Below are 24180 nucleotides of genomic sequence, written 5' to 3'. Positions count from 1 at the left end.
GGGAAAAGTCACAGCTTGAGAAACAGATTCAGAAGTCACTGGCACATAGAGTGGAGTTGGTTGATATAGATCAAGAAAGCACAGATTTAGAAGTGTATCTAGATTTAAGGGATAAGAAAAAAACAACAAAAACCAGGAAAAGACAACTGAGAAAGGCCAGAGACCTAGTAACAACCATTAATGGAATACTTTCTATGTGCCAGGCACTGTTGTAAGTACTTGTCATCTACAGTACTGTCTTGTCTAATTCCTCCTAACCACCATATTATTATCCCTATTTTCAGATAAGAAAACTGAGGCTGAGAGCAGTTAGACAGTTCCTCTAAGGTTACACAGGGAGGAGGTGGTATAGTCAGGGTTAGAACGTACAGATCCACTGATTCCAGATCCCAACTCTTAACTACCACCTGATGATAATGAGGATACCCTTACAATAATACTGCTAGCACTGCTGGTGATGATGATGATGATGATGAAGGCAGCAGCCATTATTTACTGAGGATTCAAAATGTGCCAAACACTGCTAAACCATCGGTATCTATCATTGCAAATAATTTCCAAACACCTACAAGAGAAGAATGATTACTACCCCCAATTTCATAAATAAACAATTGAGTCTTAGAAAGGCTATATAATTTGCCCAAAATCACAGAGCTAACAGGCGGCAAAACTGGGATTCAAATCTATAACAGGCAGAGGTATTTTGTAAGCTGGACACAAGATAAACTTTAAAATGAGTGGCTTATATAAATGGTGGCTGAGAAATTCTGCAAACAACTAAGTTCAACCTATATAAAAGCAGATAAGCAAAATGGACAGAACCATTAAAAATACTACTTTTTATAAGATACCTGGCGTTTTAGAGAGATCAACTCCATGTCCAGTTGCCTCAAGATGGTGTTGGCTGCATTGGGACTACAGGAAACAGCTACCACATCTTCCTGGGTTAAATACATGCCCTTAGGTGGACGGCACTTAGAACGCTGAGAATGATGGCGATGCTGTAAACTCTGATACTCTCTCCTTCCAAGTCCAATCTTGCTAGTTTGGACAGGTTGTTCAGTATTACCCTAAGAGAATAAAGACAGAATAAAAGGTCACTTAGTTTACACATAAGTAGAAATTGAAAACAGTCTATTACTAGAAGTATCTGCTGTAATAAGTATACCTAAAAAAATACTTCTAACCAATTATATCATTACAAGTCCAAGTTCAACACACAAACATCACTCAACAATTGGAGAGAAAAAAGTATACAACATAACATATTCTTGCTTAATCTATGCAATCAAATGTTAGATTTCTAGGCCCAGAGAACTTAGAACAAATGAAAAAATAAGTTAGACTCTAAATGTTCTTGTTTTCTTCAAGATGGGATATATTTTCCTTCAGTAATAAAGGGAGGGAGAAAGGAAGGAAGGAAGGAAGGAAGGAAGGAAGGAAGGAAGGAAGGAAGGAAAGAAAGACCATAACTTATTGAATGCAATGTTTTTTAAAATAACAAAATAAAAGAGGGAAAATCAGAAACTGTGATATGGCAGATTACACAACTGGTTAAAAAGAGTTAGCATTTCATTTGCACTTTACAGTTGTTCAAAGGGAACTATGCCTCTAAAAGTTAAAAAGGACACAAAATTATCTTAAACCTGACAATATTTCTAAACTCCAAATCAGTTTATTTATTTTATTTTATTTTATTTTATTTTTTTGAGTTGGAGTCTCACTCTGTTGTCCAGACTGGAGTGCAGTGGCTGCTCCCGGCCACCACAGCCTCGACCTGCTGGGCTCCGGCGATCCTTCCGCCTCAGCCTTCCAAGTAGCTGGAACTACAGGCATGCGTTACCATGCCCGGCTAATTTTTTGATTTATTGTAGAGATGAGGTCTCACCAAGTTGCCCTGGTGGGTCTCGAACCCGTGGGCTCAGGCAATCCACTCACCTCAGCCTCCCAAAGTGCAGGACTACAGGCTGAGCCACCGAGCCCAGCTCAGTTTATTTTTTAAAAGGTGAATTCATGCCTCAGAAGTCAGAAAAATTCTAATAATGATGACCATGAAGTCTTCAGTAGTATTTTATTATAACTTATAATATTCTTAAATGTGATACAAAAATACAATGTTATTCTGTGTTTCTGAAAGAAGAATCCACTAGAAACTAGGTCCATTATGGCCAGGCACCATAGTTCACTCCTGCAATCCCAGCACTTTAGAAAGCCAAGGTGGGAAGACTGAAGCCAGGAGCAAGATCAGTCTAGGCAACAAAGCAAGACCCCATTTCTACAAAAAAAAGAAAAAGAAACAATGTCTATTAGGATGAAGATTATTTCACTGAATAAATTTAATAATCCAATTCTTTAGAAAAAGAACTTGTAGTAAAATTCATAAAACAAGTGTATTATGAAGTATAACCCACTTCATTACTTAAAATCCAACTCCAAGCAACACATGGCAGAACTCAGGTTCAGAATAACTCCTTCCAGTATAGAACTCCAAAAATTGCTAGATCAAATCGTTTAAAAAAAATATTTTAGAATCACTTCTGAGCTGGCAGGGAAGTGAGGAAATTCTTCAGAGGCCACAAATGATGAGAAAGTAAGAATCCAGAGAGATAAATAGTATGGAGTAGTTGGCATTTACTTAAAGCCCAGGCTTCAGTGGACAACAGGTGCAGGGCACAAGAAACAAGCCAGAATGCTGGAAAGGGAACTCCATTATTGTGCAAAGTAGGAAAAAAAAAAAATACTCCCTGAGAATCCTAACCACAATTCTGCATTCAGGCAGGTTTGGGGTCCAAATTTATATAACCTGTCTGTCCTGAAAAATAAAAAATATAGTTTAAAGTGTCTCAAGTTGGTAGTACTTTTACAGACACTTAGCAGAAGCAAATGCAAATCCTCTCTGGAAGAATGCACTTTAAACTCAGGTCTCAAAAAATGTGTTTAGAATCAAGAGATCCTCACTAAATGAACTTCTAAAGTATATATTTTAGGAAAAAGGAATCATTTTCAAAACAGCCCTAAGATTCAAGAAAGAATGGTGGGCAAAATATAAGTTAAATATGTAAGTAATCTAAACAAAACTGACTATATGTTTGATGTGAGAGATTTAGAAAACCAAGATGTAACTGAAACTGTATGCAAAACAGCATATAAATCCCGAGGGCAGTGGCTGGAGCCAAAGCATTCTAAGGGTCTTAAACATCCCAAACTGGTAGAGAGGGAGAGGGAAAAAAATGAAATAAGAGATAGATTCTTAATTCCTAAAATAGGACATGAAGGAAGGGAAAGAAGACTAGAAAAAACAAGTTAAATAGAATGTAAAAATAAGAAAGAAGAAAAATACAAACAGATCAGTGAACATGATCAATATAAATGAACTGAACTCTTCAGATAATATAAAATCCCAGCTATAGGTTCCCTATAAGACACACTAGAATGTGAGGACATAGAAATGATAAAAGTAAAATAATAAAGATATGCCAGGCAAATACTTAACAAAAGAAAGATGGTGGAGCTATATCATATCAAACAAAATAATCCTTAAGGCATAAGTCATTACAAGAGATGGAAAAATCACTACATGTTGATAAAGGGCTCAATTCAGCAGCAAGATAAAACAACCTGTATGCACCTAATAACAACCTCAAAATATAAAAAAGTATTACTTCTCAATAACTGACTAATCAGAATAAGCGACCAGATAAGCAGACAACAAAAATCAAGCTAGCAAGTATGCAAGCAAGGATACAGATTCCAATTACAAACTGACAAGTTTAAATTAATGGACACATATAAAACTTGGTTACCAATAGTATATATCTTCAAGCACACATAGAAAAACATTTATGAAAATTCCATATTCTAGGCTTGAACGTTTAATAAAACATGCCAGCAAACTCCTCAACATTGAGAAATAGGGGATCTATATTCCCTCCCACTGATTCTGAACCAATTTTAGTGACTCGTAACCAACTGAATGCAATAGAAGTGATGTTGAGTATGTTTCAAGGCTGGGCCAGAAAAAGCTTGGTAGCTTCTACTTAGCGTTTTTGGGATTACTTTGGAGGAAACCAGGCATCAAGGTAAGAAGCCAGATTACTCTGAGACCACCAATATGGAGAGCCCATATGGTACTGCTCCCATCCACAGCTAGCATTAACTGCCAGCAATATGAGTCAAAACCTTCAGTAACATCCTACTTGATGTTGAAATCATTCTCTCTAAAATCAGAAATAAGAAAAAAATGCTATCATAACTTTTTAAAAAATCATAACTTCTATTCAACATTATAACAGTAATACTAACCAGTTCAGTAAGGGAAGAAATAAGAGGCATAAGGATTGAAAAGAAACAAAATTATTTTCAAGTAATATAAATCACTACATAGTAAATTCAAAATAACTTATAAATGAACTATGAAAAGCAAAGATCCAAAATAGTCAAAATACTTACACCTTAAGAACCACCCCCAAATAGTGGAACTTGCTCTTGCAGTTATCAAGACTTATTATAACTGACTGAGGCAATGTGGAATTGGCAAGAGATATTTAACTGACTAAAGAAGCAAAATAAACAGTCATGCATATGCACACATACACACATACACACACACACAAAGCATTATATATAATAAAGCTAATATTGTAGACCAAGTGAAAGAGATGGAGTCACTTCCATATTAAAACATAAAAAAGGATCTCTACCTCACAATATGAACAAAACTTATTCACTGCTAGATCAAGGACTTTAATGTAAAAAGCAAAACTTTAAAACTCACAAAAGGAAATATAAAGTATTATAATTTAAAATTTTACATGCTTTTGACAAAATAGCTGTTTGCTCTCTTGTAAAGACTAAAAATATAAACCACAAACTGCTGAAAGATCTTTGCAACACATGTAACCAAAGGATAGGTATCCAGAATACACACAGTATTCAACAATAAAAAATATATTATTTATTATTATTTATTTATTTTTTACATCAAGACGGGGTCTCACTATGTTGCCCAGGCTGGTCTCAGTATCTGAGGCTCAAGTGATCCTCCTGCCTTTGACTTCCCAAAGTGCTGGGCTTTCAGGTATGAGCTACTGTTTCTGGCCAAGAAAAAAAAATTATATTCTGTCTTTAAGAAAAGTACAAAAATCCAGTAGAAAAGTAGGTTTAAAAACAACAACAACAACAACAACAACAACAACAAATCAAGCAAGGTTGCCTGTTTCTAAAAACCCAGCTACTCAGGAAGCTGAGGTGGGAGTACTGCTTGAGGCTAGGTGTTTGAGACCAGCCTGGGGAACGCGGCAAGACCCTGTCTTTAAAAAAAGTTTTAAAGTAAGTTGGACATGGTGGTCCACGCCTGTATTCCCAGCTACTCAGGAGGCTGAAGCAGGAGGATTGCTTGAGCTCAGAAGTTCGAGGCCACTTCCAGCTTGGTGATAGAACAAAATCCCATCTCCAAAACAAACAAAAAACCCCACAAACAAGGACTTAAAAAAATACAGCAGCCAATAAATCAATGAAAAAATCTTCAGCCTCATCAGTTATTGATAAATGAAATTGATAACACAATGAGATACCATCTCATATTGCTAGATTTGTAACATTTTAAAAGTCTGATCACATCATGTATTGGCATGGAGGTGGAAATGAGTAATCTCATACCTTAATGGAGGTCTATCAACTATGGAAAAACAATTTGCCATTATCTTGGAAAGCTGAACATGGCTATACTCTGAAGTAGAGTAACTCTTCTAAAAATAATCCTGGGGCATTGTTACTCAATAAGTCACTGTTGGCATTCTGGGGAAACAATCTGTGCTGTGCACTTCAATATAGGTGTCATCCCTTTCTTCTGCCCCACTACAACAATGAAAACACCTCTATTAATTTCTAAATGCCCTTTAGGAGAGTAGTGTTAAACCTAGTTGGGAACTATTGTCCCAAAGGAATTCCTATACATGTGAATCCAGGGCATGTTCATATCAGCATTGTTCACAGCAATAAAAAATAATTAGAAATTGTGCCCACTGATAAGAGAGTGAATAAGCTGCAGTGTATGTATAACAATGAAATATGAAAATGAATAGCAAAAACCAAAAAAGGCTTGTACTGAAGAACACAAACTATATGATTCCACTTAAATAAAGTTTGAAATGAACAAAGCTAAATGATAATTACCCAGAAATATACATATATGTGATAAAACTATAAACATGAATTGAATAATAAATTTCAGTATAGGACTTTCCTCTGGAGAGAAGGAAGGGGTAGGTAACTGAGGAAACATACACACAAGACTTCTGTTTTTTAAGGTCAGTAATCGATACACTGGTGTTTGTTATCATTATTCTTTAAACTGTACATACTGTGTATAGTTCATAATTTTTAAAAGTTAAAATAAAACTTTCTATGTAATATGCTAACAACATGTAGAAGCAGTCATAAAGATTTGTGTTAAAGGCAATAATGTAGTGTCTTTTCCTGCCTGGTGTCCTATCATACATAAAAGAGCAAAAAAATGAATGAAGCTGCTGATATACAGAGTTCGTCCAGGACCACACTCCTGCAGTGTCCTCTTATCACTTTTTAACTTATACTCACCTCATATTTGCTAGTAGGATAAGATCACAAGCACACAAAAGACCAAATGAGTCTGTATCATCATGAATAGTTGGGCAAAATTGTATTTCATATAGAAATACATATATTTTCTAGGGAACTAAAACCAAATTCTTAATCTCTCATTTGTAACATAATTAGGAATATATAACATGTATTCACATTCATTATAATAATTTTACTAAATGTTTACTAGGTATCAGGTCCCGGTATAAAAGATACCGAAGCCTCAAATCAGCACTGAAATTTATTACTTCCTAAACCATTATAAAAAAATGTTTTTCTTAATATGAAGTACTACTATTTATTCTTTTTCTGTGGTTTTGTAGAATAATTACGAGCATTTCTAATTATCATCATTACCTCTTTTTTGGCTTCTTTTTTGGGATCATAATCACTATCATTCCCATCCATTGGGTGTGCTTCTTCCACATCATCATCACTGAAAAGAAACAAAGATTAGTAAACTTAATTCCCTTCTTTTTAATTATTTTCCAGTGCTCTTTTCAAACTGTAATATACATTCTCATAACTTTACTTAAAATTATTTGACAGTTAAGAGTTGTCCTTGGGAAGATGAGTTTTTAACTTAGATTTCTGTACTGTTTAGAAACATTTATCTTATTGAATATACATAATCATTTTAGCAAACATTTCTAGTTCAAAAATGGAGACCCAATGGGAAAGGAATTTAAAAAGAAATATCACTTGGGAAATAGAACACATACAGTTTGATATAATACTTAAATGTTAGTCCTTTAGTTGGAGAATAAAGACAGACAAGTGAAACAAAATTATTTGATACTACCAGAAAAATACAACTACAATAATGGGGACCTTGGTTACTCAGGCAATTATGAAAAGCCATCTTTCATAGAAGATATTTTTTAATATATACTAAATATATGTAATGAATATATCAGTACCAAAAGGAAGCATTTGTGATTACAGTTAAGAATTGAAGAGCTCTTACTATTAAAACTTCTGACCACTTGGCTCTTCCTGTCAGAGCAGGAACATGAATGTAAAGATAAGAAATATTTACAATATGTTGTAATAATTTTTCTGTCTTAGGAAATGTAAGCAATCCAATGCTCTTCCCTAATAATTTAACTATATAAAGGCAACCAACCTACCTGTCACCTTGATTATGTCTATTGGCTAGTTTACGAGCCTGGCGATCCATCAAACTTGTCCTAGAGCGAGTTTTTTTCCAGGAATAGTAATATTTTACAAGGCTTGCAATTGTTTTATCTGGAAGCTTAAAAAAAATTCATGTTAATATCAGTAAGTTTAAGTCATAAACTTTGATTTAAAAAGTGAAAAGTATTTTTGATATCATTCTTTATTAATAAAGGCAAAAATAAAAAAAAATTTCATGGGTACCTTTATGAATTACAGTGCTAAAAAGTACTGTTATAGTATCTCACCACATCAATTTCACTGACATTTCTGAATGAATATTCCTATTTGTTCTGGGGGGAAGGGAGGATGTCACAAACTAATTTGGTGAGATGTCCCCAGAAGTCCCCAGCACACCCATGTTAGTATTCAATATTTGTTTTCCTTAAAGAGTTACTCAATTCTTTTTTCCCTGGTGTAAATTGCAACTTTTCTGAGATATAATTCACATAACATAAAACTCACTATTTTAAGTATACAACTTAGTGGTTTTAGTGTATTCACTAATTTGTGCAATCACCACCTCTAATTCCAGAACGTTTTCAAAACCTCAAAAAGAAATCTTTTACCCATTAGCAGTCATTCTCTGTTCTCCCCTTCCCCTAGTCCCTGACACATACTAATCTACTTTTTGTCTCTATGGATTTGCCAATTCTGAACATCTCACATAAAGGGAATCATACAAAATGCAACCTAAGTTTGTTTTTTTCATTTAGCAAAATGTCTTCAAGAAAAGCTATTTAATTCTTAACAATGAATTTTTAAAATAACTTTGTTTTAAATCCAGGTCTTCACATGCTAAATAATACAAACAGGCTTTTAAAATAAAGTCTTTGAGTATTGAAATGGCTAACAATCATGTACTGATCTGTCATAGTAACAAACAAGGACATAAATATCCCACCAAAAACATGTTGTCTTTGATTAAAGAAGACACTTAGGTATATATGCAAACATCTTATTTTCATCCACTCAGGTTAAAATAGTTTAATGCAGCAATATATCAGATTTATATTCTTTTAACACAATACTAAAAATTTAGAAACTAAAAATATAGAGCAGTTTCTCTCCTTTAAAAAAAAAAGCAGCATCACCATCTGTATAATATTGAAATACAGAATTTTTTATAATGGAACTTTCATATAAAAAATATAAATTAGAAAACAAAATTCTGACGTCAAAAAGTAAAACAACTTAAAGTTGAAATTATTATCTTTTCCCCCAGGAACAGCAATAACTATATTACATATACATCTGAGTCCAAATAAAAACTAATTTACTATAATTGTCATATATGTGTGGTTACAGAAAACAGGATTGTATACAAATATCACTTTTAAAATTAAATTTTAATTTAAATTTTTTTGTATTTAATAAAGAATTGTTCAGTAGTAGCATAAGATATTCATGTACGATTCACATTAAGACCAAAATTACCATACCATTTGCTGAATCCTGTGAAAGCTCTTCCCATGAAAACTAAAGGCTTGTTCAAAAAGGACTTTATCTTCCACTGTCCACTCATCCGGAAAGGGAGTGAAATTAGGGAGATCAGCAAGGGACTTCTCAATGTTATGTTTATGCCAGAACAACATGCCAAGTGCCTTTGAAGAGAAATCATTCCCCTTTGGTTTTAATGGACTTATGTCCCAATACACTTAAGAAAGTTAAACACAAATTAGATTAAAATCTTAAGCCTATGACTTCAACTGAAAATACACTCACAGTTTGGGACTTTTAATCAGGGGCGCCCAGGTAGTGGACCTCATTTATTTATTTCTGCTAAATCAAAGCCTCAGAACAGTGAATGTTCTTACATACCACATTTGCTGCAGAATCTAGGAAAAACAGTGAGCTGAGAAGAGTGACTATAACTCCTAATGCAAGTTTGTAGGCTCATACCAAGACTTTCACCCACATTTTGTAATTTGTCAATTTGTAGGAAAAATATGCTAAAAGGAAAATATCCAGTAAATCAATACTTGAATGAAACTATCAACTACAACACAAAGCCAGAAATGCTCAGCTGGGACTTAGTAGAGAGATGTTTATGTTTCAACCTTTTACAAGTATATCAAGTTTAGTTAAACACTTCCAAGAATACCTTCGCAGAAATTTAACAGTTTTTTTTTACCACATATATTTTTAAAAGTTCTTTATTATTATAACATATACCTAGAATTGTTGTGAAACATAAAAATAACTTCAATGACTTATTACCAAGTCATAAGAAAGCCTGAAACGAACGATTTCTAAAAATTCCATAACTTTCCCCTCTGTTATAACTAGTAGGCCTTTCTCTTTACCATAAGGTATTGGGTATCATTTAGGAAATAAACTTTGAGATACAGCAACTCTTTTTTTGAGTTGGAGTCTCACTCTGTCGCCCAGGCTGGAGGGCAGTGGCACATTTATGGCCACTGCAGCCTCAATTTGCTGGGCTCAGGTGATCCTTCCACCTCAGTCTTTCAAGTATCTGGAACTACAAGCATGTGCCACCACGGCTGGCTAATTTTTCATTTATTGTAGAGATGAGGTCTATACCAAGTTGCCCAGGCTGGTCTCGAACACGTGGGCTCTGGCAATCCTCTCACCTTGGCCTCCCAAGGTGCTGGGATTATAGGTGTGAGCCACAGCGCCAGGCCTAACAACTCTTTAAACAGTGAGTCTGAAAGTTAATTTCTGAACTTTTTTTTAACAGTTTTTTAAAATAAACAGGAAAATGAATATACATGCAATCAAAGGACTAACTTTCTCAAACAAATATCAAAGAGAAAGGCAGAACTCAAAAACAAAAAAGGCAATCTAAGGCTTCAAACTCTACAAAAAAGTTAATGAAGTTTATATAGATATAGATAAAATAAACATAGCAATTTCATAAAATTTTGCTTTGCCATGTTAGTGACTTTTAACTCTTAATAACTCAAGTTACAGGTAATTCACCTTTCTTTCCTCAGTTAAAACAAATCTACCTATTTTACCATTAATTCTGATAATGGTTGATATAATGGTTAGTTGATATGAGATTTAAGAATCTCATTGTCATTTTTCCCATTCCCTTATTACTGGGTATAATGAACTGTATGATATATCTAATTCTACATATAGACAGACATATCATATATTGATATATTCTTTTTAAAGCTATTTAACAAATAAAAAGTCTTTTGTGATTTCATTCGAAATTAAAGTCCTAAATACTTCTTTAAGTGAAGAAGTATTTATTTTAGCTCTTTAGAACAAAAAGTCAAAAGAGAATTATTTATATTATTAAATTTTTTCATAAACAAAATTTTGTTTTAAAGTCCTATCCATGTATATTTACCCCCAAATACACCAAAAACTTACTTCTCATTTGGTAAGCATTTTCCAAAGTAATGCTGAAGGATTTCAGAAACTTTCACATCTCAGAGTAAAATAAGAAACAGAGGTATTGAGAGAAAAATGTTCGAGACCTGGAAATGAATAATGTTTACAAAAGCAAAATCCTTAATGTTGAAAGGTCAAATTTTGCTAGGTTCTTTGGTAGTATCTATAAAGTTGGTGAACTTAAGTACTTTCTTAGAACAGAAACTATCATGTGATACTCTTTGGATTTAGAAAATATTGAGACAAGCGTCGGTATTAAAATGTTTTTCAGCTAGGCATGGTTGCTCATGCCTTGTAATCCTAGCACTTTGGGAGGCCAAGGTGGAAGGATTGCTTGAGCTAGAGACCAACAGGGCAACACAGTGAGACCTTGTCTCTACAAAAAAATTTAAAAATTAACCAGGTGTGGTGGTGTGCGCCTGTAGTCCCAGCTACTTGGGAGGTTGCAGCCGGAGGATTGCCTGAGCTCAGGAGGTCAAGGCTGCAATGAGCTATGATCATGCCTCGGCACTCCAACCTGGATGACAAAGTGAGATCCCAACAAATAATAATAATAACAATAATAATAATGCACAACTATCCAGAATAACAGATAACAAAAAATGCCTATGTTAAGCAACAAATGAAAAAAATGAGAAAAAAGGTTTCTCTACATACCTGTTCCACGTTGTAGCCATGCTTTTCCTTTGCAATCGCAATATATTCATCCACTGTAATGAGATAATGTTATATAATTAATTATTCTTACTTCATTTGCTCACATCTACTTTTATCTTAACAAAGCAAAATAAAGAACCAAAGCAACTTCCATGAAGTGTTAAAAAAAGAGACATATAAACAGGATCAAAAGCTCACTTTCTTTAAATTTTATTTAGTAAGACTTATCTCTATGACTAGACATTATATGTACTAAATTCAATATTACTATATTTTCATCTGCAGAAAAAGACCAATTTGGGAGTAGCCAATAGACCTAATTACAGTGTAAAATATTAAGATTTCTTGATTTTCTTTTCCAGTCTTTATTTGAAAAGACTTAGCTGTTTAAGACCCATTTTCATATTTAGAGTTGGTCCAAAGCCTTTACCATTCCATTTCTGATTGCTGTATAAAGGACAGTTTACCCAAAGTTTTGCCAGCTATACATAATAATGACACATTTAAGTGTGCTTCAGTGTCCCTAAATTTTCTGCTCTTCCAGTTTGTTATACAAAGAGTGTTTGAGTATTCCATTTTGTTTATCTTTCATTTGTAATTAAGCCAACAGAATTATTTAGACAAGCAGTTTCAATGATGATAAACTGGCTAACACAAGGCCTCATTGCTGAGAAGTCTGCTACATTTACCAGAACTCAGTTTTATGTGAAGTTCATATAATCTCTCCTTCTTGATTCTTTAAAATCATTATATATAAAATGTGTATGTATGGAGAGGCAAGAGGATTTCCTGAGCCCACGGGTTGCGACTAGCCTGGGCAACATGGCAAAACAAAAAATTAGTTGGATGTGGTAGCACATGCCTGTAGTTCCAGCTACTTGGAAGGCTGAAGCATAAGGATCACCTGAGCCCAGCAGTGGCCGTGAGTATGCCACTGTACTCCAGCCTGGGTGACAGTGCAACTTGGACTCAAAAAATAAAAAAAAATAAAATATATATTATATATATATTATTCTTTAAAAATATTTTTGAGCAGCAGAATCCTGATTCTGGAACAGTTAGTCTACCTAGGCTTGATTATCAGTTTGTGGCTAGTTTTATGACTTTGGTCAAGTAACCTGATCTTTTTGCAACTTTAGTTTCTTCACTCTAAATTGTTGATAAAAACAGTAACTTCCTCCTAACATATGATTAACATATGAAAACTGCTCAGAACAGCACCTGGCACATTTTAAGTACTTTCTAAGTATTTGCTATGATTATTGGTCAATACAGCTTAATATATAAATAGCTCTTAGAATAATGCCATTAGAATAAAAACAGTTTTTAATGAATGCCATTATATTGCAAAGGGTAAGCTTTTGGTGCAGAAAATTCAAATATAATATATTGCTTAGAACCTGAAGCACTTAAATACATGGCAGGTCTATACATATGCTGAATAATACCAATTGACCTGTGGTTCTCAACACTGGCTATGCATTATAATCAGTGTGGGAGCTTTTAAAAAGTAAGATATCCAGGTTCCACCCCTGAAGATTCTGACTTAATTGGTTTGACATAAAGACTAGACATTAAGTACTTTTAAAAAAAGTTTCCCAAGTGATTCCAAAACACAGCCAGAGTTTAAAACCTCTGTCCTAGACCTTCATGTGGATATTCTACCACACTGCCAGGAAGTGTTGGTTGAATTTTGTTTTCCTCTTTGCTAAGAAATGCACCACTATAATAAGAACAAAAAACAAACAAAAAAATTCCGTTAAAACAGTAAAATTCAACGATATCCTGATGCTCAGTTTGAATGAAAACCTTTGCCTATAATGAGGACTGAACCTGGGAAACTGGACATCTCTTTCAGGTTCTCAGTAAACAGTTTCAGGCTACATGAACATTTTCATGTTTTCAGTTAGGAATGTCTCAAGGGCACACAATTCCTAGATTACCAGCTAGACCTTTTGCTGGTATTCAAAAGCTCTTACATTGGAAGAATTATTGGGTATGCAGAAACATACTCAGTTTTTCCATTTTTAGTTCTCTTATTTCATCAATAAGCACGATTAGACTTACTATGCACATGATAGGATACCATTAATTTCCACGGGACGAGATAAATCACAATAAAACATCTTTAAGATGTAAATATTCTAAAAAGACAAGCTTATTTTATAGCTGCAGAATTAGCTGTTCAGTGTTGCTGTTATTTAATAAATTCAGTGGTAACTGAATGGAGGGGTGGGGATCTTAGTGTTGTTACCTGCACGTTTCCTACATCTGATGTGCCGCAAAGGATCAGGTCCGCTACATCACACTGAAGTCTAAAGCCACACCATGATTCAAGAAGTGCATGGTCAATGATCCAGAAGGTCTCAGTCCAGAAATGGAGAGCACAAAGATGACCTGATGGCTGCTGAAGTCAGTTCTTTCCCCTTTCCTCTTTAATATGGTAATGATAGTGGGCTCTCTGAAGTTTGAAGGCATTTCTTTACAGCTCCATATACTGAGGAAAAGCCTGTGCAGATGTCTACATAGTAACTCCCTCCCCTGCTTGAGGATTTAAGCAGCAATGCCATCAGATCCTAGGTTTTTTTCATTCTTCATGGGCCTGACACAAATTGGAATGAGCAACCCACTATCTTCCAAAAACAAAAAACAAAAAAAAAACAACAACAATAAAAAAACAAAACATTCTAATATAACAACCTCCATTAAAAAACAAAATAAAACAAAAACAGAACTGTTTTCTTATGAGAATCTAAAGATCCAAAAACAAATGACACTTTTTGAATTGGTTGACAGACCCCTGTTGACATTAACAATCAATTTCAGAAAACTTACATTTGGCATCTGGGATACTGTGATATGGAGACCATACAAGCATCCCTCCATTGTCTTTATCTGTGTACTTTGTAGCACCTAGGGAAAAGAATGAATTACTTTGAAGATGATGGATTTTATTTACATTCAAAGTAAGTCTAAACAAAGTAAGTTTTATTTCCATTTTAATATAGTTCCTGCAAAGAAGGACAGACAGAAAACAAAGGATAACAAAGAGAAGAAAAACAGATTTACATTTAGTAAATAACCTGTTTACAAAAATGAAGGGAATTTTGCAAATGCTGGAGCTTATTCCCTTTAAATTAAAAAAGACTTTAAATCTTAAAAACATTTCTTACATATCCCTGCTTGACAGAGGGTAATAAATCTGATTTAACCTTCCATGCATTACTCAGGGATCATCATTAAAAACTAACACTTTTAAACTAGAGGTATTGCCTCAGGTATTATTTTGCCCTACACCAAAGTGGGCCAATTTTTAAATATATACATCTGCTTTTTATTTAATTTTATTCCTTCCTGAGAGTCTGCTAGTTATTCCTTTTTAAACTTAAGTTCATTTATTATATTTTATATTTCTAAAAGTATGTACTTTGTGTTAAGAAGAAAAGTCAGTTGGGCATGGTGACTCACAACTGTAATCCCAGCACTCTGGGAGGCTGAGGCAGAATTGCTTTAGCCCGAGAATTCAAGAACAGCCTAGACAACACAGTGAGACCTCGTCTCTAAAAAAAAAAGAAAAGAAAAGAAAGAAAGAAAAAAAAATTAACCAGGCATGGTTGTGTGCACCTGTAGTTCCAGTTACTTGGGAGGCTGAGGCAGAAGAATCGCTTGAGCTAAGCAGGTGGAGGCTTTGGTGAGCTGTGACTGTGCCACTGCACTCCAGCATGAGTGACAATGTGAGACCGTGACTTAAAAAATAAATAGCAAAATACTTAAAAACAAAAGAATTAAAGATGTAAAAGTTAATAACATAATTTCTTCTTAATGTAATCTGACAGTCTACTTCCTATCAAGAAGCATACTATCCTTTTCTAATTTCTTCCTTTTTTTTCTTTTTCTTTTTTTTAAAGAGATGGGGTCTCCCAGTACTAAGGTTGGTCTACAACTCCTGGTCTCAAGTGATCCTCTTACTTACCTTAGCCTCCCGAGTAGCTGGGATGGTCTCATACCATCACACCCAGTCTCTAATTTATTTCTAATCAGTTATAATCTAGAAAGTCAGAAAAATCAAACCCTATTAAAATTGATATAAATTAAGATTAAACAGAATGAATAAAAATCTGACACAGCTATGTGAGAGCCAAGTACATACCCAGTAATTACTCAGTGGTCTTTTTCAGGCTTCTACCTTATTCTTAGTTGTATTCAGGCTAATTAAAACTATCAACAAATGAAGCACTGTTGCTACATGTTTTAAAAAGACTTGTCTAGGAATATGTCATAAATGACTTTTATGAGGTACTGACAGCTACCTCTAATAGTCAGAATTCCATATTATTCATATAAAATATTAACAGAACGCTGAGGTTAAACTGTGATCATCTGTAAAGTTATTAAGATATTTAGAATAAAAAACATTCATTTCTGAAGTAAGAGAACTACAACTATAATCTCCATCTAGAGAAATTATCAGGCAATAATTTAATATCATGGAATAATTTTTTTATTTTTGGAAAAGCATCATAAAACACTACTGAACAAATTTTAAAGAATCATTCCTTGTTAGTAAAATATGAAACTAAATTTATTTTTAAATGGTATGTATTTTATAAGAAAAATTAAGGACGAAGAGAAATGGAAAGAAACACCACCAAAGTAGTTGAAAACCACAATTACAAGTAAGTCTAAAAGCAAAACCCTTTTGTGTGTTGTTTTATCTTTAACATAAGAGGATAAAAGCAGCCAGGAATGGTGGCTCACTCCTATAATCCCAGCACTCTGGGAGGTGGAGGCAAGAGAACTGCCTGATCCCAGAGGTTCAAGATCAGCCTGGGCAACATGGTGAGACCTCATCTCTACAATAAATCAAAAAATTAGCTGGGTGTGGTGGTGTACGCCTGTAGTTCCAGCTACTTGGAAGGCTGAGGCAGAAGGATCGCCTGAGCCCAGCAGGTCAAGGCTGTGGTGGCTGTGAGTATGTCACTATGCTCCAGTCTGGGCAACAGAGTGAGACTCCAACTCCAAAAAAAAAAAAAAAAAAGCAAAAGCTTAGAATTTAAGAAAATGAAAGTTTAAAATAAAGACTCATTATCTAAAATTTATACTCAATGAAAATAAACTTTGAGATTTTTTAAAAAAAATGTCAATATTAAGATATATATTTAAATTTTAACCATGCAAATAAAAATACAAACACAAAATAGACAACCACTTAATGGAAATAAAATAAATCTATGTACCCTTGTCAGAAGCCCTTACTTAACGAATAAAATCTAATGTTATTTCCAGTGACTATCCATCCTAACCTGCAGTTCTTTAACATGGAACTGATTCTTTTTGCACAGTGGATCGTGATAATAAATCATTTATATCCTACTTAACAGAACATAGAATGCAACAGAGAAAGTTTTCCATTAAGTCACAAGACTTAATAGCTTATTATTTAAACATATTTCCTTGCATCTCATTCTTGCATTATAGAAGGTCTGAATTAAAATGTCTTTATTGGCCAGGTGTGCTGGCTCACGCCTATAATCCCAGCACTTTGGGAGGTAGAGGCAAGAGGACTGCCTAAGTCCAGGGGTTGAGGTCAGCCTGGGTAACTTGGTGAGACCTCTACAAAAAAAATCAAGAAAAATTAGTCAGGTGTGGTGGCACACGCCTGTAGTTCCAGCTACTTGGAAGGCTGAGGCAGAAGGATAGCTGGAGCACAGCAAGTAGAGGCTGTGGTGGCCACGAGTGTGTCACTGAATTCCAGCCTGAGTGACAGACTCCCCTCCCCCAAAGTCTTTATTAAACATCTTTTTAAACAGATACTGGTCTGACCTGACAAAAACTGGCATCCAAGCTATGGTGGCTAATAGCTCTTCTAATATGGGAAGGAGTCAGGAGGGTAGTTGTAGACAGTAATCCTGCCTGACAGCAGAGAATGCCTAATTAGGTATGTCATAACGTTCTTTCCCTAACCCTCAACTGGACTCCACTATTTTCAATTACATATGTGTCAATAAGGCCCAAGAGATGACTGACATTTCAGAAAATGAGCGATATTTTAGTGAATGATTAAGAATATGGACTACAGATAGAGCCATACTCCCAGAGTTTGACTCCCAGCTCAGTCACTTGGTAGCTGCATCACCTTGGGTAAATCTACTTTTATGTCTGCACCTTAGTTTTCCTCATCTCTAAAAATATGCAGCCTGTAACCCCAGCAATTTGGGAGGCCGAGGTGAGCGGATTGCCTGAGCCCGCAGGTTCGAGACTCGCCTGGGCAACTTGGCGAGACATCATCTCTACAATAAGTCAAAAAATTAGCCGGGCGTGGTAGCGCGCGCCTGTAGTTCCAGCTACTCGGAAGGCTGAGATGGAAGGATCACTGGAGCCCAGCAGGCGAGGCTGCGATGGCCGGGAGCGGTCATTGCACTCCAGTCTGAGCGACAGTAAGACTCCAAGTCAAAAAATAAAAAATAAAAAAACAAAAATAAAAATATGAACGATGAGAGAATTATCCAAAAATTAAATGAATTAATATATCTGGCAAATGGTAAACATTACATAACAAGACTTTATTATTATTACTAGTGTATGTTATTGAAGACAATTTTTTATTTTAAAGATGTAGGGTAGAATTCAGGATTGGCATACAAACGGTCATCATACAGGTAAAGTTTGGGCCTCCCTTTGGTCCCCAGTTTGCCTGGCTTGAGATCAGGTATCCTTATTGATGGTATGTGTGTGTCTCCCTCACTCCCCCCTGCCCAGTTTCTGGCTACTGCCAATCCCTTCCTTATAGTATTATGGTAAATGTTCAGAGTACATTCATGAGGACATGTGGTACTCAGTTCTTGGTTTCTGTGAAAAATCACTGAGTATTATAGACTCTAAGACCATCTGACAATTCTTTCTTAAGTTCTCTTCTTTCTCCACCCTGAAAAGGTTTCTTCTCACCTTATCAGTCAACTAAAATAAATACATAAAACCTCATGGGGCTGAAAGTCAAATGGTTGATGACCATCTCACTAAGCCCTTGAAAAGGAGATTGAATAGCTGAAATAAAACTTTTTTCCTGACCAATCACACCTAACATCTCTTCTATAAAAGGAGAAAGTAACTTGTGCTATTAAAAATAATTTATCTACCCCCTAGGATACTTTGCATCCAATAGTTTTACCCTTTCCATTGTAAAAGTTGGAATGAAATAAAACATTAAAAGGATATTAACTCCGTGTATTCGTTTTTAACTGTAACAATATTTAAGATTATACCCCAAAACTGTTTGGTATTTAGAAATGTACTGAGAATCAAACCTGACTCACCAACAAAATAACCATACTTAGAATTATTTTATCTTCTGAATGGGTTAAAAAATAAACCAAAACCCATACAGCAAGCTACCATAATTTTAAAAGATATGGTAGCATGTCAGTTCTGAAAATAAAAATGTTGACCAGTTTTTTAAATTTTAAATAAAACATTAAAAAGTTTAATCTCTTTGAAATCATTTAGATCTCTTTTAACTGCAGTTAATAAAGTACATTTATGAGACAACTGGAGAAAACCAACAACCAAGAAACAAAAATATAATTTGATAAGCTAGGATTTCCATGTCAATAGCAAATTTCAAAGTACAAAAATAAAAATCTATTACTTTTCAAATTTTCTTTTAGACATTAAAAATAAGGACTGGCAAAGATCATAGAACAAACATCTACAGAAATAATTTAAATACTGAGAATATTAAGATGCTCCAAATATTTTTAACATTTTTACTATTTATATACTGGGCTCTAAATTATATACTGATTATATACCAATTTGAAATTGGGGTAAACAAAGACTTTCCCAGTGTACATGAACATGGATAAGTTTTAAGAGAATCAATTTTGAGAACTTCAACTTTCCTAAGTTCTCTTTCTAAGACAATCTGTCTGAAAACTCACCTGCAGTCTAAGCTATATGCTCATGCTACTTCCATTATCCCTTTTCACAAATGTCCTTTCACTTTAGAAAAGGAGGGGAGGGTGGTATATGGAGGGACGTATCAGCACATCTCTCATGCATTCCAAATCCTACAAGAGTATACATGACTCCAAATTTTAAAACCTCTAGGGCGTCAAATAGGTTGTCAGCAAAGCCCTCCTTTTCTCAAGGCATCGTAACTACTACAGTTTTAATCAATTATGCATTAATTCTAATAACTCAAGCCAGAAGAGATTTCACACTCAGAACTTTTGTTCACAGGTAATCAATAAAGCATTTTCAAGCACAAAATCATATTATAGAAGATAAAAATCTATGGGGAAATATGGGAATGACTTCAAACACAAAAAGGAACAACGTAAACTTTCATATAAAATGGATACTATCGGCCGAAGTGAGTGGATTGCCTGAGCCCGCGGGTTTGAGACCCGCCTGGGCAGGCAAGACCTCATCTCCACAATAAATCAAAAAGTAGCCGGGCGTGGTAGCGCCCATCTGTATTTCCAGCTACTCAGAAAGCTGAGGTGGAAGGATTGCCGGAGCCCAGCAGGTCGAGGCTGCGGTGGCCGGGAGCGGCCACTGCACTCCAGTCTGGGCGACCGAGTGAGACGCCTACTCAAAAAAAAAAAAAAAAAAAAAAAAATAGATACTATCATATCACTATAGTATTTATATTTAATTGGATACATTTAAAATAATACAAAAACTTTATTTTAACTTGTTACTATTTCAAATACACTAGAGATTACATTCTTCAACTATTTAAACTCAGTGACAAATAATAGATGTCAACTTAAAAATATGCGAAAGAATCTGTTTTTCCAAAACTCTTTTACGGGTATGCAAGCAAAATATTTTTAAAACCACTGCTTTACACACATCCATTTTCACTTAATCTTGTGATACTTAACATTATCACTCTTTTATAAGTGGGAAAACTAAGGCCTAGAGAAGTCAGGTAGTTCACCTAAGGTCACTAAACCATGCTAGATTAATGGTGTATGATAAGACTCTTAATCACCACACAAAACTGTTCATGATGTAAGCACAGTGAGTAGACACTAAACAAAAGTTGGAAAGATCTAGTAAACAATTAAAAGAAAATGATCAGAAATTCAGTTAGCAAATTATAAAGAAATTATTAGTAATGGTCCTACAATTAAAGTGACTTGTCCCTAATCTCCTAACTTCAGCAATACTAACATGAATCTCAATGCCTCATGTTTTCTAAAATAATTACTTTAATAATTATGTATTTAATTTTTGTCATCATCACTATCATTTCTTCCAATAAAAATATGCTCCATTAAAAAATCGCTTTTAATTTTCCTGTATTCTGACCATCATAATCTCAGCACCCAAGGAATTTTTCTTTCAAATGCCTTGTAGAGCTACACATGAACAATCTCCATAAAGATGGATTGAATGGTTTGAGACAAAGATAATGAAATGAGAGAAAGTAAAGGAGAGAAGCTGACCATTTCTCTAGCCCTATCACTGCCAAATATCTTTCACTTTATTATCTTTTCCAAAGTAATGTGCTTAAATTCTCACCTAACTATATTCAAGCGGTATGAAATAAAAGTTTTACACAATAGTAACAACATTTAGAATAATAGAGCAGCAGTACAATGTTGAATGGCACAAAGGCTCAATATTTCCTTGTAACAAATGTCTAATAACTGATTATCTACATTTGCTTGACAAGACTGGCATTTAACAGCTACAGAAAAGTTTAAACGGTAATTGGTTTTAATTATGTCCTTGGCTTTGATATTGCTTCTGGAGAAGACAATTAAGCAGAAAGTGAATAAGCAAATTTTTTAAATGTGTCATTTATCCTTATTCGAACTTTAAAAAATTAAAATTTGATAAATTGAAAACATGACTAATTATTTAAAAAATAGTAACATCTCAGTCATTTTTTTTCCCTCCACAAACATCTATTTCGGTTTAAAATAAGCAAATATTGTCAATTAAGTTGGTTAATCCAAATAGCGGCCATTTAAAACCACCTAGTCTTCTGTTTATGTAAATTGTTCTTCAAATTTTGAAGTTTGTTCTAGTGTTTAGTTTACCATGAAACAAACAAAAAAATGCTTTACAGTTATCAGCATATGGCATATGCAAGTCTGTTCCAGCATTAAGTCTGTCCTAATCAAGATCCCCCAATCAACCTGTATATAGTTGTCTACAAATATTGACTCAGATCAACCCAATAGGACAAAAAGATAAATATGTTTATTAACTTAAGAAATAATTCTGGCTTCTGAGCTCTGATTCGGAAATAACTATAAATACCAGCAGAGTACCAATAAAAGCTCCAAATCAGAAAGATGTAAATATACTCAGAATCATTCACTATTAAAAATTTCAATGTTTACTGAATAATTAACTGCCATATGCCCAGTCATTTAATTCTGGCAAGAATTCCACGAAACAGTTTTTATAGCTGGGAAAAGTGAGGCTCAGAGAAGGCCAATGACTTGCTTAGAGCATAAAAATAAGAGTTAGGAGTTGGGAATTGAATTCAGTCTCTTAAAGCCAAGGTATGCTCTTTCCAAATGTCAACCTAAACCCAGAGGCAGCAGGAGAGTATGAAAGTGCCATTCACCTACTCACTACTTCAATAAAGAAAATTAGTTTCACAAAACATTTAAAATTTGAAGCCCATCAGTACACACACACTGATATAGCCTTTGAATAAAATCAACTAACAGCCATGTCATTTAGAATGCAACCCAAATCTAGTGAGCACTCTTGCATCATTGGTTTTACCTATCAAAAAGGACTGTCCCGGCAATCATATAACACTCACAATATTTTATCGGAAAGAGCCGCTACCTGAACTCTTGGAATGGTTAGAAAATATCATTCTGCATTGTCCTAATGGGGAAGAGAAGTACGCAAATACCTCTCTCTCTACCCTAATAATTACATCAACATACTTTCTCTCCCCAGAAAAATACCAGTAAGCCCTATTAATACCTAACACAGAATTCCAGAGTCCGCCACAAACACAATGCTATTATGAGCAGGCACTGGGGGAAAAAAAATTGATGAACTGTAAGGAGGAGAAGGAGAAGGAGAAGGAGAAGGAGAAGGAGAAGGAGAAGGAGAAGGAGAAGGAGAAGGAGAAGGAGAAGGAGAAGGAGAAGGAGAAGGAGAAGGAGAAGGAGAAGGAGAAGGAGAAGGAGAAGGAGAAGAAAGGCTTTCAAAGTCTGGCCCAAGCCTGAACTGAAGAGGGTCTGGCTAGGGCAGGGAAGGGAGAAGGAAACGCGCTCCACTCGAGAGGCTCCAGCAAGGGCGCCTCCATATGCGGAACTCTCGCCCAATCCCCGTGCAGGGTGAAATCCCGTGACCGCCAGGGAGCCTGTTTGGAGAAAAGTAGACAGGGAGCCCGCAAGCTGGGTTGGCAGAGGACGCTGGAACCCGGCTGCTCCGGGAGAAAATGTCTCCTTGGCAGCTGCAGCCACTGTCCTGTGGTCTGACTTCCTAGGGTTGGCTCGCCAGCGAGTTGTGCCGCTGGCGTTTCCCCACCCCCTTCCCCCACCCCTTTCTCTCCGCGGCTCCCACACTCAGCCCAGATGCCGCGACCAAAGCTACACCACCTAGCCAAAAAGAAAGAAAAGAGACAATCCCGTGTGCGCGCGGGTCGGCGGGGCTCGCCCTTGGCCTCGGCCGCTGACAGCCGCCCCAGGCTCCGCCGCCCGCCTTGCAGCGCGCGGCCCTCGGCTCGGGGGGCAATGTGGCAACTGACATCTGCATGGCTCGTCCACACACAGCCCGCACGCCCTCTCCCCCAGCCCTCGGCTCCGCTGCCGCTGCTCCTCCGGCCTCGGACTCGGGTCTCCGCCAAGGGCCGGCTCCCCCTGCTCACCCCGGCCCCGCTCCCGGCTCAAGAGTCAGAAAGGCGATGCCACCAGCGGGCAAGTGGCCTCTAAAGGGAACCATGTTAACCTTGCCATGCACACATCTGCCCACACGCCCTGTGTCACAGCCTGGCCAAGCCTGACAGCCTCCCCGCCACGGATGCCTGCCCTGCCCGGCCCTGCCCTGCCCTGCCCTGCCCAGTCCAGCCCAGCCCAGCCCAGCCCAGCCCAGCCCAGCCCCGCATCCTCTCCCAGCCCCACGCCCGGACCCCTACACGGTCTACCCTACACCAAGCCCAGGAAAGGGGAGACGGGATTTTGCTCAAACAAATGTATCTACCTGGATCAAATTCAGGGATCCGAGCTTGGTATTCTGCTCCGACTCTCATCCCAACATCTGCAAAGCAATGCCAAAAAATAAAAATAAAAAAAAGAAGAAGAAAAGAAAGAAAAAGGAAAAGGAAGGGACACTTAGTAAAAAATAAAAATCGCTGGCTGGAGGAAAGGA

General features: G+C 35.9%; 1 protein-coding gene across 7 annotated transcripts in view; it reads right to left on the bottom strand.

The window, feature by feature from the left end:
• RCOR3 (REST corepressor 3) overlaps positions 1 to 24180 on the bottom strand; it is a 51474-nt gene that overhangs the window by 26611 nt on the left and 683 nt on the right. For 4 of the 7 annotated variants that reach the window (XM_008057871.2, XM_021712242.1, XM_021712245.1 and 1 more), the window contains exons 2-8: positions 24013 to 24069; positions 14659 to 14736; positions 11824 to 11876; positions 9240 to 9401; positions 7752 to 7876; positions 6979 to 7057; positions 852 to 1070 (exon numbers count right to left, since the gene is read on the bottom strand). In XM_008057871.2, coding sequence (XP_008056062.1) covers positions 852 to 1070; positions 6979 to 7057; positions 7752 to 7876; positions 9240 to 9401; positions 11824 to 11876; positions 14659 to 14736; positions 24013 to 24069 — 773 coding nt within the window. Of the gene's footprint in view, positions 1 to 851; positions 1071 to 6978; positions 7058 to 7751; positions 7877 to 9239; positions 9402 to 11823; positions 11877 to 14077; positions 14426 to 14658; positions 14737 to 24012; positions 24070 to 24180 lie in introns of all 7 variants that reach the window. The other 3 variants (XM_021712247.1, XM_021712243.1, XM_021712244.1) reach the window with 3 other exon arrangements.

The sequence above is a fragment of the Carlito syrichta genome, unplaced genomic scaffold (genome assembly GCF_000164805.1).
Source record: "Carlito syrichta isolate Samal-C Ts95f unplaced genomic scaffold, Tarsius_syrichta-2.0.1 Scaffold303148, whole genome shotgun sequence".
NCBI classification, from domain to species: Eukaryota; Metazoa; Chordata; class Mammalia; order Primates; family Tarsiidae; genus Carlito; species Carlito syrichta.
Note: the sequence above shows the minus strand (reverse complement) of the source record. Positions and strands in the feature narration are given on the sequence as shown.